A 19,355-nucleotide genomic window follows, 5' to 3' on the forward strand; every position below is an offset into this window, starting at 1 on the left:
ATAATGTTTCTGTATACTTTATAAATGCTATCTGTGGTATCTTCTGTATAATTTACAATGTTTGCATGTAAAAAACAAAACCCATAGACCTTAAAAAAAAAGAAAAAGAAATATACACTATACATAGGCACAGCTTATGCCCAGAGCATAGCAGGTACATAAAACACTGTTGCTATAAATGCAGGAAAAAAGGTCATTTACCCACAATCACATTTTTCATAAGAGAGTCTGAAATCTATACAATATATACATCTATGTTTCAATGTGAAAATAATATTCTTTTAAATTTCAAGGCGTGTTATACCCCTGCAGACCTGCATAAATGGAGGTTCATATTATTAATTATAACTAAGCTGGTAAGGAGTTTAAAAAACAGAGCTTCATACATTATTATTATTATTTTATTTTTTAACCAAATTAATGCAAAAGTGCTTCAAAGTACTCAGAGGGCTAAAGATGAAAGGGTGAAAAATGCCAGCACACTTGAGCCGCGTGGAAAAGTGTGCCCGGTTTCGTCATAAATGCTTAATTAAACTGTCTGTGAATGCATGCAGCTTGAAGCATCAGGGGATGCTCACAACTAAATCCCATTTACACAAAGTTCCAAACACTTACCACTGCGTTTTAACCTTCATATTTTACCAGTAACAACAGCTGAGTATGCACCTCTATTAAACACTGTACAGTTATACAAAACAGTCCAGCCCAGAGTGATTCTCTGCAGTTAAAATAAGAACATGTGCCAAGAACAAGACAGGGGGGCCTTAAGGTGCCTGCAACAGTTTCCCTCAAAGCGAATTACAGTCACTTGAATCAAAAGCAAACGCTACTGCTTCTCTAACTCAGAAACATACAGAAGGTGGTCCTCAGGGGACTTCCCGTGTGTTTTGCTGAGGTGAAGTTTAACCGCATGCTTGCTTGCAAAGGTCCGATTGCAAAGTTTGCACTGGTAGGAGGTCCCCAGGTCCTCCTCAGGGGAGGACGTCACCAGTTTTTCTGACGGTGACTTGGTTTGTGCTATCTGATTGTTAATCTGTTCAGTGGACAGTTTGGACAAATCCCGTAGCCGGAAGCCCAGGTGTGACTCGAGGTGGCTGATGTACGTGGAGGGAGTCCTGATTTGTGACGCGCAGTCATTGCAAAAGAACACAGGGTGGCCGGTGTCCAAGTTTTTGAGGAACTTTGTTCCACCTGTCCTTCGCAGCTGGTACTTGACGTTGGCCAGCCAGTGGCTGATGGTGGTCATGGAGAGCCCGGTGAACCTGGAGATATGCATGCGCTCCTGGGGGCTCAGGTCCGACATGATGTACTTGCCCTCCGAGGTCTGCCGGAGGCTGGCGGCGAACTGCGCCTGGAGGATGAGCAGGTGCTGGGGGTTCCAGTTTGACTGGCGGCCCTTCCTCTTCTGCGCGGGTGTCGCCTCCTCGGCCTCCTCCAGGGTGGCCCCGTCAATGTCAGACTTCTCAGAGATGCTGGAAGGGGTGGAGGACTTTGACGTGTGGCTCTCTGTCAAGTTCTTCAGCATATCGGATATATCTGACAAGGCGTTCTCGCGTAGCGGCGAGTTTGACATGAATGATACGACGGCAGATGTCTTTGCCGTTGTCACCGTGGATGAGGAGGTTGCCGGGGATGCGGACGTGGGTGACAAAAGCGCTGAACCCAAAGAGCAGCCTTTGTCACTCTTGCCTTTCGTCAAGTCTATGGGCTGGTCGTTGCTGACGTGGTAGAAATAGCGGTCGAGGTGGTCCGCCTTCTTGGACTGCAAGGGCGGTGGGGTAGCCACCGCCGCCTTCTCGGCCAGGCTGTTGCTCATCTTGAAAAGCATGCTCATGGGGTCGAGGGCAGGCAGGGAGGGCTTGGCGGCCTTGCCCAGGTGGATGTTCATCACCGACTGCAGGGCGCTCAGAGGGTTAACGAAGGGCTGCTCGGGTGGGTGGTCGGTGATGATGGCCGTGCTGCTGCTCAGGCCGCTGCTCATGGGCTTCACCAGGTCCTTGCCGTTCTCCACCGGCTCTGCCAGGGGGCTCCCCTCCTTGCAGCCGTCCCGCTGGGGGCTGGGGCTGTCCTCCTGGCTTTTGAAGCCCCCGTCGCTGGACGCCTCCATCTTGATGGGCTCGCTGATGTCGCTGCTGCACGGGGACGGGGTGGCCCGCTTGGGTGGAGAAAGCTTGCCCTCGGGCTCCTTCATTTTCTCCTCGACTTTGGCAACTTTCTCGGTGACTTTTTTCACCAGCTCCTCCATGGCGTGAAAGTTTGTCTTGGGCATGGGGGAGTTCTGGCTGCTGGGTGGAGTGATCAGGGTCTGGTTCTTCGTGGGGGACACGATGTCACTGTTGCCAAACATGGGCTTCAGGGGTGTACTTTTCCCCGTGGAGCCCAGAGACAGCTTCATCATGTTGGGGAGCTGGTAGGCGGCGTGGATGCTGGGGTAGCCCCCCCAGCTGGGGGTGCCGTTCTGGGCCTTGTTGATGGCCGACGTGACTGTGTTTTCCAGGGACTTGAGGATATCGAGCCCGCCCTTGGGGCTCTCTTCGAGGTCGTTCTCAGTCAAATAGTGGTACTTGGAAGAGATATCGTACTTCTCCTCCTCCTCGCAGGCCTTCTCTTTCTCCTTGGGCTTCTCTTCGAGGACAGCTTTCTCCTTGTCGGCTTCCTTCTTGACCTCCACGTTCAGTTTTGGGGAGATGCTAGCGGGTGTGTTGGAGGGGGATGTGAAGGTGGTGGCAGCCAGGGGCACGGACTGCACCTTCTCGTCCAGCAGGCTGGTGATGCTGGGCGTGACGGGCGTCTCCATGATGGGTTTCCCCTTCTTCATGGCTGAGTTGGTGACCTTGATGAAGTGGCCGGTCACCATCATGTGGGCCGTGAGCTCCTGCAGTGTGTCGTGCGAGCTGCCGCACTCCATGCACTTGAGGATCTGGGACTTGCGGGCCTCGAAGTGCCAGGCGTAGCTGGCCCCGTTCTGGTGGCCGTAGCGGTTATTTGGCGTGATGTACGGGTTGGAGTTCTTCTGAAGCGCGTCGTTTGTGTCCGCCATGGCAGCTTTGGGGGTGCCGCCAGTGGAATCCGGGGAGCTGGGCAGCTCCAGCTCCAGCGAGGCCTTCTTCCGAGTGGCTGGGATGATTTTGGCTGCGACGGGAGTGACGGGTTCCTTCAGAGGCACTTTTTGGTAGTGTTTCGTTTTGATCATATGGACACTCAAGTCCTGGAGGGACTCGAACGAGTGGCCACAGTACATGCACTTCAACACCTTCTGGGCATCCTCCTTGCCTTCCATCTCCAGCAGCGAGCGTTTGCGGGGCTTGGACCAGCGCTTGGGGTTGTTGTTGTCGGTCTCGTGGTTGTCGTCGCGGTAATGCCCCGTCTCGTTCATGTGCACCGTCAGCTCCACCAGGGTGTCGTAGGCGGCGCTGCAGTCTTTGCAGCGGAACTTGCTGGCCCCGGTGAAGATGGAGCCGTAGAGCTTGCTGCTCTGCCGGTACAGCTGCACCGTGCTGAACAGGCTGGGCTCGGGCAGCAGGCGGCTCTGGGACACCTGCTGCAGGGTCTTGGCCATGGCGCTCTGGTGCCAGTCGAAGCTCCCACTGCCGCAGCTGCTGCTGCTGCTGCTGCTGCTGCTGCTGCTCCCGTTGTTCTTCTCCGAGGACGGCTGGTGCAGGTTGAGGGTGAGGTTGGACCAGTAGGAGTTGGACAGGAAGTTGTTGTACACGGCCTTCATCTGCTCCAGGCTGTCAGACACGGTTGTGTCTTCTGGCGGGACGGTCACCTCCTTGCTCTCCTCTTCATTCTTGATGGAGCCGCTTTCAAAGTCGGCCATCCGGTCACTGGTCTCACTGATGTGGGACTCGCTGTCCATCTCGTGGCTGGAAAACTCGGCCGCCGGGGAGTTCTGGTAGCTGGGGCAGGTCTTGCTGAGCTCCTTTTCCGGGCACATGTACTTAGCCGACGGCTCTCCATCTGCAGGGCTCTCTTCTGGGTCTATGTCTTCATCTACCAGGGCGGCAGCCTTTAACTCATCTGAAACATAGGCTGCATTGATAACAGGTGGAATAGGTAGGACAGAAAGAAGAGACACATGGAGGAGGAGAGAAAGAAAAAAGAAAGCATTAGTAAGTGTTGACCTTACCTAGAACGTTTTCTCGGCTCTTGGGAAATGAAGCAAAGTAGACGGGTACATTTATTTGTAAAATTAAATAGTTAAAATGTGGTGTTTCTTTGGAGCAAAAAAAAAAAAAATCTGCTCTTCAAACATAATTTGCCACCTTATTCTTCTCAAGGGGCAACAGCTTGAAATTAAAACTAAATTTGAAATTAATGAAGCACATTCTGGAGGTGGCATTCATTTCTAAAGTAATAAATTACTTGTATCAACCTCAGAGACAGCAGTTCCTGTCTGTCAATTAATATGTCTTATGCTTCTCCTACCCCTAATGCATTTCTTAACAGACAGATTCACAATTTAAATTAAGCAAGCATTTTTTACTCATTACATTTTTGAGGCTCAATCTTTAATAAATATAAAGCCCAAAAACATCAATACAATTTTTACGAAGTAAAAAGAAAGTACATCAATTGTACTAAATTAGAAACAAGCTTTTGTGACTTTTTTTTCTTTCCCCTTCCTTCTGGAAAAGTCGGTCTTATAAAAGCTTGGAGTAAGTTTCCTACCAGGGTCCAGGTGCTCATTTGTTCCAGATGGGAGGGAAGACCCTGACCCGCCACCACCCAGCCCTGGCCTGTCCCCTGTGTGCACATTCAGCCATTCTCAGCCACCGGCACACACACTATCCATGAAGAATTATGTCAGAACAAGTTCAGGAAAATTGGTATGCGGTGCTCATTCCTGCTGTATAAATATATACAAGACCTTCCAGTGGACCTTACAAATGTCAAAGTGTTTGCTCTTTAGACTACTTTGTCAATATTTACTCAGCATAAGCTTCATGGGCATCCAACAGGGATCCTGTCTTTCTGGAAGCAATGTAACTGGGGATGTGAATCCAGCCTGCACTTCCAAGCAGGTGGAGGTACTCTGAACAGGGTCAAGCAGCTGTGGGTTCTAGAAGATGCGCTCCAGAGATGCAAAGCCGGGAGAACACTGTGTTAACGGAACTAAATGATTTTTTTTTTTTTTCATTCTAAATTTGCATTCAGTGACTTTGGTTTTTTCTTACGGAGCTTGCCTGACACTGTAAATCAAGTTGGACTGGGTCTTGCGACTAACTAGGTGTGGCCAGCCCTGTGGTAAGTGACAGTGTTAAGGCAGAGAGGGGTGAAAAGTAACTTCTTGTCAGCTCCTTAATACCAGTTTGCTTCCAAAGGCCAGCGGCTAAGGCTGGAATGCCACAAGTGCTAACATCGCATGACTGATTGAAAAGTCTTAGGAAAGAAAAGGAAGCTTTGTTTGTGGCATTCACTCCCATGATGGTAAAGATTTGCCCCCAAACCAATTTCGCACTAGGAAAAGTAACAAACAAAACAGTGAAATGCCTCCAAGAAGATTCCCTGGAAGACACACAGATATTCACCACCGCCCCCCGCCACCTCCTTCCATCCAGGTCAAGAGTGATATATTTTCGTTCCTAAGTCCCCCTTTGAGTACCATGATTTCTAAGCTGAAAAACTCCTGATGTCCCAGCACTGAGGTGATTTAAATTTGATGGGAATAGTGTCCAGGTACATGCAGCTGTAGAAGCAAGGCTGCTTCTGTTCAGATGCAAACAGTGAAGCAAGAGTCTTGGGCTCAAGCTGTGGAATATTCTTCCACAGATGACCTGAAGAAAGTGTCCTGCTCCATCAGCTGTAGCGAGACTTCAGTTTGAGGCTGTGCACTTGGAGCTGCAAAGTAACATGCCAAACAAACTCCTTCCTAAGGCCCAGGGCCACAGTGCACGGGGGCCCATGGTGCTTACCATAAGGGGGAAGATGAATGTTGGAAAAGGAAGCGGAAGAGAACAACGAAAGTAGGCATTGCCCCCTGTGCACAAACACTCTCTGCTCATCATTCTCTTGAAGTCTGGCTCTCAAACACCAAACAGGACTGGCAGGTCGGCAGGGAGGGTGGCTGTGGGCAGAGTGACCAAGAGTCACAGCTTCCCTGGAACTGTCCGAGTCTCAGCACCAAAAGTCCTACATCCCAAGGATCCTCTCAGTCCTGGGCAAGACCAGTCAGCTGGTCACCCTGGCGAGGGGACACCCAGCAGGACCAGGTGAGAACGTCCAGGCAGGTTTGCATTCCTCTTAAAGAGGAGCTTGAGCTGGGTTTGACTGTCTGCAGAAATGCACTGGGAGCAAGTATGTATAAGGTTCCTATCCAAGGGGTTTCATCTGGAACACTGAGTCTGAAAGGATGGAGGAAAACACAGGCCTGTGTCCTGCAGCTGAGGTGCAAGGAAAAGCCCAGCCCTGTGTAGACAGGGCAGGTCCCTGAGCCCCCGTGGGAGCCACTGTCTGCAGCATGAACCACACCTAAAAAGGCTCCCACGGAATTCAGGCTAGGAGAAGCAGGGGTCCAGAAATGGCCCCATCTGGCCAGGTGGTCACGAAGGCCACCAGCTCAGGGAGTATTGTAGCTCTGCCAGTCCACAGGCCACCCAGGAGCGGTGTGGGCCCCGTAGAAGCCTCAGCACGGTGCAGGGGGCACAGCAGGCTGTCAGGAGCATCCCCCAACACACACATGCACCATCATCGGCTTGATCAGCGCCCACCCTGAGCTGGCCCCGCAGTGGACTCCAACATGCCTTGTAAATCGCATTGCAGTATCGGAATGTCATCAGTCTGGTGACTGAGGAGGAAATTAAAAATGAAAGAAAAGTAAGGCCAACCTCGCAGTTGACAATCAAATCCTACTCTGAAGAAAATCAAAAAGCTTTGGGGCCAAGAGGCCCTGGATCGGAGAGACCTGGCATCACCCCACACACCACCCCTTGGCCTTGCCGTGGCTTCTGAGGCTCCTCCTAAATACCGTTGCACACTGCCCTGACAGGAACCTCACTGCATGAATCCTTCCTCTATGTTCTGCAATAATTGCACTCCTTTGAGAATATCACATCCACCCTCGATGACTGAACTTCAAGAAGTAGTGAGCAAGTGGAAACGGGCCTAGAGAAATGGCAGAGGGGAGAAAAAGGTGGAAGGGTTCATTCATTCCTCTAATTCTGATCGTGCTCCACCCTCACCAGAATATTATTTTTTTTCTCTAGGACTCTGTCTCCCCATTGGTAAATGACAAGTCACTGTGGCCGGATCAGGCCCTCCTTCTCTACAGCCCTTTTCTGAGCAAAAGGTAAAGAAGTGAGGCCATGCCCGCTTGCTCTGGCTCATCTCCGCCAAACTCTGGCTCCTCTTCAGCACTCAGCAGTCAAGTGACTCCCCTGTCCTTCTGCTCTGCACTAACCAGCAAAGTCCCTGGCCAGAGAGAAGGAGGAATATGCTCACTAGATCAGTTCATGTCCTGGATCAGGCCAAGAGGGAGGGGGATTGAGTGTCTCCCTCACAGTCTGGGTGGACAGCGAGAGGTCCCCAAGGGTTCGGGGGGCTGGGTGAGAAGCTAGCTCCACCAGGCTGGCTATCAAGGGCTCCTTCTCTCAGGGAGGCGATGGCAGGCCTTGTCCCCAATTTGGACCTGACAGGTAATCGTGCACAGGTAACCAGGCCTTGGCAGGCTTTGCTACTGTGGATGGTTACTTTGGTCCCTTACTGTTATTTAACTTTCTGCACATTCCTGTCTGGATTCTCCATGGCCAAAGGCCCTCTCTGTACTCTCACATCCTGCACACAGGAAATGAGCAATAGACACTGGCTGTCTCCTTTAGAAAACAGGTTGGTTGAGCTCATGTTCAGCAGCAAGAGGTTTGTTCCCAGCCTCTGACCCCTCTGACCCCAGCCTGGGCCAGCCCCCAGCATCTCTCACCTCTCAAAGAACCCCACCCACTCCAGCACCAGCCCCTTCCCTCTACTTTCCAGACAGAATCCACTGGATGTTCAATCAGCGGGCTGATCATGTCGCCCCAATGAACACTCTCAGTGAGTTGTCATTGGGCTTGGAAGAAAGCTCCAACTCTTCCCAGCCACCCCAGAGTCCTCCACCATCTCAGTGCTGCTTTCTCTCCAGCCTCTCAGCTTCTAGAGCATGCCACGGCCTCTCACTCTGCACTGCCGCCTCCCATACTGGGAACCCTGGGGGAGATTCAAAGAAAGGAAGGTGAGCCATCTACCCGTCCCTGGGCTGCAGCGAAAGGTAATATCCAAGGGATGGGGGACTTGACCTCAACTTTGTCCCCTTAACACCTCACCCACTCCCTTCTTTTCACAAGGCACACCACCAAAATCTCTAGATTAACCACTCAAACACACACCCACGGAATGAATGCGTGAGTATATGAATGAATAAATGAACATCGTAGATGACTTCTTCAAACCTAAACAGTTGCCAAAACATCTAGATGGATCCAGCCTCCGGCTGGTCCCAGACGTGCTGGGGTCTGACCGAAGTTCTTCCTGCGTCCGTTTTCTGAGTGTGAGCAGCGTGAGGCTGGGCCTCTGGGGGACAGGATGCCAGAAGCCCTCTCTGAGGAAGAGGGGTGGAAGCCCCGCAGATGGTGGTCTCCTTGCCCTGGGGCCACCCCTGGCTGTGCTCACACCCCAGTACCTCTCTCCAAGAATGTGTCGGCATCACCGTTTTCTCTTGAACAAATACAGTTGAAACCTCCACTTCTGGCTCCAGTAGAAGAGGCCCTGAATTGTACATGGAGGAGCTCTCATTCAAACCAAGTTGCCAGTTGCAAAGATGACAGAAACACAGCAGAGTGCAGACTCAAGAGAGGGTGGACCGGGGTCTGTCACTTTTCCCCCAAATCGCTCAGCGGGAAAAGTTCCTCTGCAAGACGTGAGCCCTTACTGACTACAGGGACAGCTCCCTTTACAGCCCTGTCTGCTCTCTTCCTCAATGTAAAGCTCTTCAAGCAGTAAGACAGCAACCCGTCTCTCCAAAGCTGAGGGCCAAGGACACATGTCTGAACAACCGGATGAACGCAAGGACTTAGCATGCCCAGAACTGAACGGGACTTCTGGGGAGAGACACACGTTCATGAAAAATAAAAGCTCTCACACTTGCTGAGACGTTCTACAAAGTTCCACAGTGCAACACCCTGGAATGTCAAGCAATGAAAAAAAAAAATCACACTGCTTCCTAATATGTGCATGCTTCTGAACCACTTGCATTTAATCCTCTCAATGGTCCTGGCAGGTGGATCAAATGATTTCTACAGCCAAGGAAACTGCAGCTCCCACAAGTTAAATAAGATACTCCCAAGCCCTCTGCAGGGACCCCTCAGGTGTCAGTGGACGTACAAGGGGATCTGACTAACTCCAGAGGGAATCACACAGAAGGTGTGTAGAGTGAGTGGGCTGCTGTGTCAGAGCCTTCCTTAACGCCTGACCTCAGTGGATCCCATGCCTGCCCCTCCAGGATGATCCTGACAGTCCTCCCACAGCTCCTTGGTGCTCATGCCTCCCACGACGTCCAAGGAGTAAGGAGCCGACCGGGGCAGCAATCAGAGGGTCTGGAGGCAGCAGCACCCTCATTAATATTTATTATCTTCATTAACTAAACCCAACCACTAGGTAAAAAGAAATTAATACGTTTGATATAAATATAAAACAGTAAGCTGGGGCATAACGGAATTCATTTCTGGGCAAGTGGGAATTACCTTCATCTCTCTGTTGTGCGTCTCTCTCCAAAGGAAAAGATGAAGGAGCAGAGGAAGAGGAAGGGTGTCCCTGGGGGGTAGGGGGTGGGGGCTGGGCTGGGGAGCCGGGGCAGTGGCGGGAGCTGGAGAGAAAGGAAAGGGTGTGTGGCTGTGCCCTGCTCCCAGAAGTGATTTCAAAGTAAACTGTTCCGTGGAGTTTTGCATTTTCTGGGCTGAAATAAGCCCTCTGAAGTTATAACACTGTTTTCAAATTCCCAAGGCTGCCTGAGAAGCTGCAGGCAGCTTCACTGGCTAAAGCGTCCTCGGACTTCTGCTCCCTGCTCTTCCCTACAGGTGGCTCAAGATGCACCTCATCCTGTAACCTGGGGTTCTGGGCATCCTCCTCTTCAGTGATGTGATGGAGGGGGGACAGGGGGCAGGGAGAGGAGGTGGTGGGGCTGAAGAAGGTCAGGGGTGGAGAAGGGAGAGGAGAGAGTGGGGGGCAGGGAGCAGAGGAAGAATCACGCAAGAAAGACGGAGGAAAGAGGGAAGAAGCCATTAGGACTAGGGTGGTGTTGGGAGGGGACAGAGAGAGAAACAGAGACAGACAGAGAGATGGAGAGAGCGCGACAGAGACAGAGAGATGGAGAAATAGAGACAGAGAGAGACCGCTAAGGGCAGTGGGAGGGAGGGAAGGAGAGAAAGAAAAGCAGTGATGGAGAGCTGAGAAGAGGCAGGAAGGAGAGAGGAGTCTAGTGGTGGGGAGGACCTGAACAGGGGGTCTTGGTGCGAGGCTGGCACGGGGAACGGAGCCCTGCAGCACTAGCACTGCCGAGGGTCATTTCCACGGCTGGAGACTCAGACTCCTGACCACTCAGATGCTCAAGACATAAGGCGATTTTTTATTTTAAGGGTAATTCAACCAGCTGAGGGCATGACCAAGAAGACAGTTAAAGGCTCAGCCAAACCTGGTGAGCAGTGCAAGGGGACGTGGCTTGGGCACAGAGGTTGCTGCTGCCCCAGAGATGATCTGGGCCTTTGTGGGCGGAGGAAACCTGGCCAGGGGAGCCTCAGGAGGAGCAGGCCCCTGAGCTAGGGCCTCAGCAAACCCCAGGAAGCCCTCTCAGGCCCTCACACACATGACCACATTTGAGACTTGGAACCACCCAGATGACAGGTGTGGGCAACATGTCTGAAACTGGACCGCCTGTGAAGAAGGCTGTTGGCTCTAGACTCGGTTCTCTTGTCCCTTCTCAGGGTTCCTGCATGCCATGCTCACTCTGCTCTTGCCCTCCCCTCATAGCCAAGGCCACTCTGCATGGTTAATGAACTAAATTCGCATTTTAATAAACACCCTGCCTAAATGCCTGGGGAGACCTGGGTCCTAGAACGTGCTTGGATACAGAAACATGCCAAGATCATCACAGGTGTCTTGGTCACTTCTGAATAGCTCCCCCCATACACCTGAATCCAGAACAGAGCAGCAGCAGATTCCTAGTAACCTTAGGGATGGGGACAGGCGGGAAGCCCCAGCTGCCTCATGTGGGGAGCTGGCCACAAGAGCGCCTGCCTGGACTCAGAGATGACCTGCCGTTTTTGTTGGCGTTCCTGTGTTGCACGATTTTCTGTTCAACTGAATAAGGTCACAGACACTAAACTGGGTCTTGGCTCCTGCTCTGCCCCGTGTTGTCCAAATGACCGTGAGACTGGCTTCAAGTCTCTGGGCTCCAGTTTCTTCCCCGCGAATCGGAGGGAGGAGGGGAAGCAATTTCTGCCACACCTGCTTCCCAGGTGTTTGCAAAACAAGGAAGCCACAAACAGTGAACAGAAAGGGCTTTCCCAAGTGAAAAGGGCTCTGCAAACACAGGTGCACAGACTCCACGGAAGTGCATGAACCCTGGGAGACCGCACCCGAGAGGGCAGCTCTGGCCCAGCCTCTAGGCTAAGTCCTCTGCTTGAAAAGAGAAGTCTCCAAGGTGAGGTGATGGTCCCCAGAGCCCCAGATTCTCCAGCTGGCTTTCAGAGAAAGGGGCAGAGGGACCTAGCAGGGACTGTTAGGATGAGAGATCCCCATGGGGTTCGGGGTCCATCCCCTTCCCTCTGGCAGCCTGAAGATGTGGGCTGTGAAAAAGAAAGCCGGAGAAGAAAGGGAAGGAGAGGAAGATGAAGAGCAAAGAAAGGTTTAACACGTACAACATTAACATTCATGACCCAGCACCTGTGTGCACTCTCACCCCCGCCCCCCAGGCCTGGATCATCTTCAGGAAGGAAGCCCTAGGGCTTTGGACCAAGCCCAGCTCCACCCACAGCCCCGCCCACCACTCCCCCAGGCGGGAGATTCCCAGTCTCCGCCCACCCTGGGGGCGTGGTTAGAGCCAGGGACCGCCTCCCCACAGGAGCAACCACCAGCGGCCACCACACCCCCTCTGGCCACCAGTGTTCCCGCAGCCTCCAACCTGGCAGTCTCTTCCAGGCTGACTGATGACCCCGTGTCAGGTCAGCTTCTGCCTCGAGTCACCTCTTTAAGGGGGGAAAGAGCACAAAGTCCCCAGAAAATTTCACAAGTTTCACCTTGTTCTAAACACACCTAGAAATTCGGGACAGTCTGATCCATTCACAAATGAATCTCTGCTTTATGAAGGGCTCAGGCCAAGTGCATCGTGCCCTCGGGGTTATCTTTACACAGGTCTCTCTTTTTTGCGAACGTGTTGCACATCTAATTGTGACAGGAAGGGAGGGCTGCTTTGTGAGTGTAGCCACTTCTACAGCATCTGCTCTGTCTGGGATTGGGAGCCCAGAGTTATCCCCTGATGTTCTGAGGGCCCCTAAAATGAACTGTCAGGAGCTCTGGAGGGTGTGAGGGGCAGTGAGGCAGGAAGGATGCTCAGACCTGGGCCAGTGATGACCAATACATTCACCCTCCAGACAGCTCCCCACTCCCTGTCGCTTCAGGGTCCTGCAGAAGGTGGAAATCAAGGTTGGATACATATCTCCTGCTGGCTGCTGGCTGGGACGGATTTCAAGGAGCAGCACCGCTGGGAGAATTCCTTTCTGTGCCTAGAGTGAGGTGATGGCATGAGAAAGTGAGTGATGGAGTAGAGGGGAGCTCAGCTAAATACACTGGGTAATACCAAGGTGATTAGACTGAGTTGTTGGGCCTCTGTTAGGATATTAAACAGGGAGCAGAGAGAAACAATTGACCCTAGAGAAGTGCTCATGGCCAATACCCAGGAGGTTACAACCTGACAGAGAACACAAATTTTCTCCATCCACCTGGCTACGCGGAGTCACAAGAGATGTCACCTACCATCTAGGGTGACAGAGGTCACAAACTCTGGGGACAAAGAAAGAATGGCATTCTTGGATGGTACCAGGGAGACCAGGGGCCTCTCAGGAACCAGGAGAATCTCCAAAGGACCAAAGCAGGCCGGGTGGTGGGGGCTGGGATGCATGGCTCTTTGGGAGGGAAAATGGTGGCTTAAGCTGGAATGGTCAGGACTTCTCCAGAAGGCTGGCCACAGCAGGATGACAACCTCCCAGATTGATTGCGCTTCCCACTAGCCAGGTCAAGAATATTAATTTTGTACACGTTAATTTGATGTAATGTGTGAGATGAATGCTTGTTCAGTTGGGTGTCCCTGTGTTGATAAAGCTGTGATGCTTTCATGCCAAGAAAAGCATGGCATTAGCTGATCGGTGGAGCAAGTCAGCATGGAATAAGGCCATGCCACCCTTCAGCAGAGCCGGAGTGGCCGGTGGTCGTGCAGGCCACGATGGGCTCCTGCTGCTTCTCTACAAGGTCAGTGACAGCGAGATCCAGGGGACACCTCCCCACTGCTGCAAAACCCAGCCCATCCTGAAGACCTGGTATCCAGGCCATGGCCTGTTCCTCTAGATGTGGTGGAGAACACAAGGCTAGCAGCCTTCAGAAGCCAAACCTGGAGTACGCCCCCACCCCCACCGCCTGCCCCCACAGGCCATGGGGTCATGGAGGACACTTCTGGGGCTTGTCTCCTTAAGATTCTTATCGCCATGAAAGAGCTGTGTTCAGCCCTCTTGGTAGCCCCTCTGAACAACTTCCCTCCATTTCTTGGGACCCTCCTCATATGGATCACACAAAGAAGAGGCCAGGAAGCTGGGAGGCTTCTGGAGATCAGCAGGGGAAGCCAGCTCCCTTAGCCCTGAAACTACACTCAGCCCACTTCAACCCCACTGCGAAGAAAAACAAACATATCAAGGACACGCGCACATGCAAAGCAACTGCCTCAGACAAACCTTCAGATAATAGAGTAAGTAATACTCAGTTGAGGACCAACTGAATCACCCCTGTCTTTGGCTCCAAGCACATATGAACCACTGGGTGAGTCAACAGTGGTCCCTGTGCCAACTCTCACGGAGGATCTAAACTCTCACTCCCTGTGCCCTGCAGGAGTGCCTAACCCACTGTGGCGCTGACAGGGCAGAACCTTAATCCTCATGGTGGTGGTGGTGGTGGCGGCGGGGGTATGTGTGTCTAGGCTGATACCCCAGTCAGTTCGTCTTGGTATCAGGCAAAGCATGGCTTCTGGAGCTAAATCTCTGCAAAGGAGGAGAAAGATGTAAAACTTGCTATGAACCCCATATTCCCGTTTCTCTTTCTGAGCTCCATGTATTTCCAAGATCCCTGTCCTCCTGGAAATGTAGGGTCTGAACCTCTTCCTTGTAGCCTTTTTTCTCTGTTATTCTACAAAAATCCACAAAGTAAATCCTAATCTTCAGTGGGTCTAATAAATGACAAGAGTGACATTCTCTCATCTTGAGTGGGATTTCAGACACTGGGCAGGAGAGGTGCTGGGACATTTCAAACTATGCACACAATCTGGCTAATGGCTGAAAAGAGTCATGCCTCACACACCCTTACACACCTTCAGCTCTGGTTCACAGGACTTCCTGAAGGAGGACCACGTATATGGTCCCCTAGGAGGCAACTGTGATACAAACCGAAACTCTTACCCATCTGCACACTCAGTGATCTCAGAACCCAGGAAAACCACAGATGAGAATTGGGCAATAGATTGGAGAAAAATCTGAGGCAGTTCTTATAAAGATCCTTTACAAAATGGGCTACACCTGTACATGTACAATTCAAATTCTCCCTGAGTGTCTTTGGCTATTCTCCACAGCATCAAAACAGTTGTATCAGGGAGGTTACTTGCTGACTTTTAAAAAAGAGTAAGAAATATTTACATGGAAGAGGAGGCAATCAATCTACCTAGCCATCTATCCATTTGCCCAACTACCCGTCCATCCATCCACCCAAAAACCCATCCTTTCATCCAACATGCATACAAAACTAAGTACATATGCTAGGCACTTTAAGGTTAGGAATAAGAAGTTACCAAAACAAACACCTCAGAGCCATGGGCTTTACTTTCACACGGCCAAGATGGCCTTGGTTACATAGATCACACATCCATACAGACTTTTTAGCTTGATATTCAAAGCCAGCATAACCAAGTTTCATTTTACCTTCTAAGTTTACCTTCCACTGCCCACCTCCCTGAAACGCACATACTAACCTGTGCTGGCTATGCTGTTTTGGCCTTGCCTTGGCTGACACCATTTCCTCCACTTTGCATATGATGCTTCATCTTTTCACATCCTCAGCCCTGCCCTCCAAGACCCTGCTCATTCCACCTCCCCCAGGAAATCCTTTCTCACCTGTCTCTTTAATCTCAGAGATGAGAGACAATGGATAGAAAAGTCCTTTAAACTCTAGAGACATTTCAGGAATACTTATTGGCATTATTACTTAAACATCCCTACTGGCATCTCTCATAGTGTTTCCCAGCGCTACGTAGGTACAGCAGGCCTCTCCATATATATTCCAGGAATCAGGCGTTCCTTACCTCTGCATTCTTCACACCACCTGGCAGGTCAGCTGAGTAACCCCTGATTGAATTCAGAGTTTGATAGGCACTGCTGAGTCTAAGAACCACATAGACCAAGTTTAACCTCAGGCAGAAGCTCCCACCAGCTTCCTCCACACTCTCAAATGCAAGCAAAGCAGCCCCGAGTGTCCTCCTGACTCTACACCACTTCATGTTCCCTCGCGACCATTTCCCAGAACACTAAGCAGAGAGTCAAGGCCACAAGTGTTTCTCAGGAGTCCTGACAAGGCTCCTCATTTTATGCTCACAGGAAAAGTGGGAAAGAGGGTGCTCCCACTGACCCCAGAGAAGCCCAGCCTTTCCATCACTTCCCTAGGCACCAGCATGGTAGCCACCTGGACAGGGAGACCTTCCTGAGGCCAGTGGCCTTGGGAGTGATTGGCCAGCTACAACCCGGCACTCAACAAGCACTCAGCCAGCACTGACTGAGTATACACTTAGCACTCGGCCAGCATCCAGACAGCACGAACTGAGCACACACCTGGGTCTGCTAATACAATGTAGCTACCATTTGAATGGATAGGTCACAGCCAGGAGAAGGATGCCATCTCCCCAGTCAGCTTGAAAAATTTTATAATTTTGACCTAAATACCCATAGATTTCAACTTCATATCTATTTATTAAAACAGCTTTTCCCTACCAATGTATAAATACTACCTGATGGCTGGTTGGCATCATATTACGTGTTCTCTTTAAATACCCTGTCTCACCTATTGGAAGGGCTGATGCTGAAGCTGAAACTCCAATCCTTTGGCCACCTGATGCGAAGAACTGACTCATTTGAAAAGACCCTGATGCTGAGAAAGATTGAAGGCAGGAGGAGAAGGGGATGACAGAGGATGAGATGGTTGGATGGCATCACTGACTCACTGGACATGAGTTTGAGCAAGCTTAGGGAAATGGTGAAGGACAGGGAAGCCCGGCATGCTAAAGTTCAACGGGTCTCAAAGGGTCAGACACGACTTAAGAGACTGAACAACAACTCATTTACGCTGATGTTTATATCGTCTGACTTATGTGTTTCTTGTACTAAATTCAAGAACCCTCAACACTTCACCATCCTTCCAGGGGTTCAGAGGGGGAGAGAAAAAATAAACTTAAAACAGCAATACAGAGTGAGAGTGGTATTCTCACTAGTGGTTAGTATATTACTTGTCATGGTCATTTTTTGAAAGGTGATTTAGCAGTATGTGTAAATATGGAAAATCTGTGATATTTCCTAAAACAGCTAGGAATCTATACTACAGAAATACACACGTGCAAAACAAAACAAAACAAAACAAAAACAAAAGCTGCTCTGTGTTTAGGGTGTTTTTCAGCAACAGTTCTTCTAATACCAAAAAAGTGGATAAACAAACTAAGGTACACCCATACCATGAAATAGTATGCAGCGATTTACAAGAACAATAAGAGACAAATACTTAGTGTCAGCTAAGATGCAGAGGAACTGGAACTCTGAAAAACTATGTATCAGGATCCACTGAAGCTATACCTACATACATTCTGAGCCACAGCAATTTTCCTCCTAGGTAACTACCTAGCGGACACGCACACATATCCCACCAAAAAACCAGGACCCTAACATCCTTTGACACATCATTCATAACAGCAGAGACGGAACAACCCAAATGTCCACCAACAGCGCGAGGATATCTGCACAGCAGAACGGTGCACGGCGGTGAAAACGCACAAACCACCATCCGAAACAGCGGGACAAGCCTCACAGATGACACGATGCAGGAACGATCACATACTGTTTGAATTCACTTAAACAAATTTCAAGAATCACGGAAAACTGATTTGTGAAGTTCCATGGAGAGGGGGTGGTGAGTGGGAGTGGGCATCAGGGACCCTCAGAGTGCTGGGAATCTTCTGTTCTGGGTCGGGACCCTCATTACACGACCGTATTCACTTGGGGAAAACTCATTGGCCTCTACACTCAATCTTTTTGTATATTATACTGAGTAAGATGCTAACCTCCAAAGAATGAGACGATTCTATAAATTCTGATGTGGAACGATTTCTAAGATGTGTCAGTGGGGGGAGCAAGTCTCAGAGACACAAACACAGATCCCTATTCTCTGTGTGAGCTTGCGTGATGGGCACCCAGGAAAAGGATCCCCTCTGAGATGTGGGGCACATTCTCTGGGTGCCAGAGGGGATACATGGATGTGGAGGCAGATGGCAGGAGGAAGGGGGCCTCTCCCCTGCCTGGTCTGAAATTTTCACAAGCACACATCTGTGAAATGTTGAGACCTGTAGAAGAAAATGTATTTTTAGTACATTTTCCTGTGTGTCAGGCTCTGTACTGGGCACTGTCTGCAAAGCATACACTAGGCAAAGCCCCTTTCTGCTCAGACCCTTATCCAAGGACGGCAGGTGTGGGGTGAGAGTGTGTCTCCTGCGTTGGGGGCTGGATCCAAAGCCACAAGGCCTTCAGGGACCAGACTGGCGGGACGTTCACAAGCCCCACAGCAGCTTCGGCCTCTGCTTCCTTCTGCCTCAAGGCATTCTCTTGAGAACATCATCTGTCATGATGAACTATGGTAAGCAGAGACACGGGGGAGCTTTGTGATGAAACCACTGACCTTAGTGGAAGGAGGACGCGATAGCCACTTTTCCACCAACCTCAAAGGCTACTGGGCTTCCTGGGCATCTAGCTGTAGTGACACCCAAACTACCCACGGGGCCTGGCTCCTTCAACCACAGGCGGGAACCAGTGGAACTTCTTTCAGATCACAGCTGCCACCAGGTCAGCCCCATCCTCTCATGGGGCAGAGTCCTTGATGCTCCTCCATGCAGCTCTGGGATCACCCCAAGGACTCTCCTGAGCCCTTGAGATGAACGTCGCAGGGACAGGGGGTCTGTGTGACAAGTTGGGGAGCACTGGCGGAAGAGGTCTGCGGTGTAGCCTTAAGGTGGAATGAGACAGCCAGAAGGTACAGAGAGACACACAGCCTGCTTTATTCCACTCTTCCTTCTGTCCTTTTTCCTTCCTAGGGCCAACAAAATCTAGAGCCTGAATTTTTGAGTCTAACACAAAGTGAAGTCACTCAGTCGTGTCCGACTCCTTGCGACCCCATGGACTGTAGTGTCCCAGGCTCCTCCATCCAAGGGATTTTCTAGGCAAGACTGCTGGAGTGGGTTGCCATTTCCTTCTCCAGGAGATCTTCCAGACCCAGGGATTGAACCCAGGTCTCCCACATTGTAGGCAAATGCTTTACCATCTGAGCCACCAGGGAAGTCTCACACAGGTGCTCCAGAAATACCTAGACTCTGAGGTGGCGAGAAAGTCCTTACAGCAAATCAGAAGATGCGTCTCCTGGCTGCCACTGGCTTTGCGGGCTGTTCCCTTCCATTCCCGAAGGGCAGCCCCAGACACTGTGCTCCTGAGACTCCGAACACCCACTGTTCTGCAATGGGGCCTGAGAAGGGACCCGCAGGCATTTCCTGAGACAGTTCAGCGGATGCAGTGCTTGGCCTGGGGACAGGGCTGGGTGGTGCTCCCTCTCCAGGGTCTCCAGGGTAAATGCCACTCCTCGGGCAGCCCTGAGACCTTTGTGACTTCAGCACCTCCCGGCTCCCACGGTGCCTCCTGTACCCAGGGAAGGTCCCTCTGCACCTCTGCTCATGTGACAGGAATAGTTCACCCCTGGATGCCTAGCTGAAGTCCCATTTTGGCTGGGGCCTTGCTGCCCTCTCCACCCTCAGCCGGTCCTTCTGACCTCTGTGT

At 51.1% G+C, this 19,355-nt stretch overlaps 1 protein-coding gene across 1 annotated transcript; it reads right to left on the reverse strand.

The window, feature by feature from the left end:
• Positions 1–659: 659 nt before the first annotated feature.
• On the reverse strand, positions 660–13,144 carry TSHZ3 (teashirt zinc finger homeobox 3). Its single transcript, XM_068993043.1, has 2 exons — positions 13,000–13,144; positions 660–4,032 (listed from the first exon to the last, which is right to left on the reverse strand). The coding sequence occupies exons 1-2, from the start codon at positions 13,142–13,144 to the stop codon at positions 827–829; spliced, it is 3,351 nt and encodes a 1,116-aa protein (XP_068849144.1). The 3' UTR covers positions 660–826.
• Between the last annotated feature and the right edge of the window lie 6,211 nt (positions 13,145–19,355).

This window comes from Capricornis sumatraensis, chromosome 20 (assembly GCF_032405125.1).
Source record: "Capricornis sumatraensis isolate serow.1 chromosome 20, serow.2, whole genome shotgun sequence".
NCBI classification, from domain to species: domain Eukaryota; kingdom Metazoa; phylum Chordata; class Mammalia; order Artiodactyla; family Bovidae; genus Capricornis; species Capricornis sumatraensis.

What these genes read in the sequence shown, in the direction of transcription:
- TSHZ3 (XM_068993043.1), bottom strand. Translation starts at nt 13,144, where the DNA reads ATGCATCCCAGCCCCCACCACCCGGCCTGCTTTGGTCCTTTGGAGATT. An exon ending in GACCTCTGTCACCCTAGATG is followed by an intron (nt 4,033 to 12,999) that starts GTAGGTGACATC and finishes TTATCAATGCAG; the next exon opens with CCTATGTTTCAGATGAGTTA.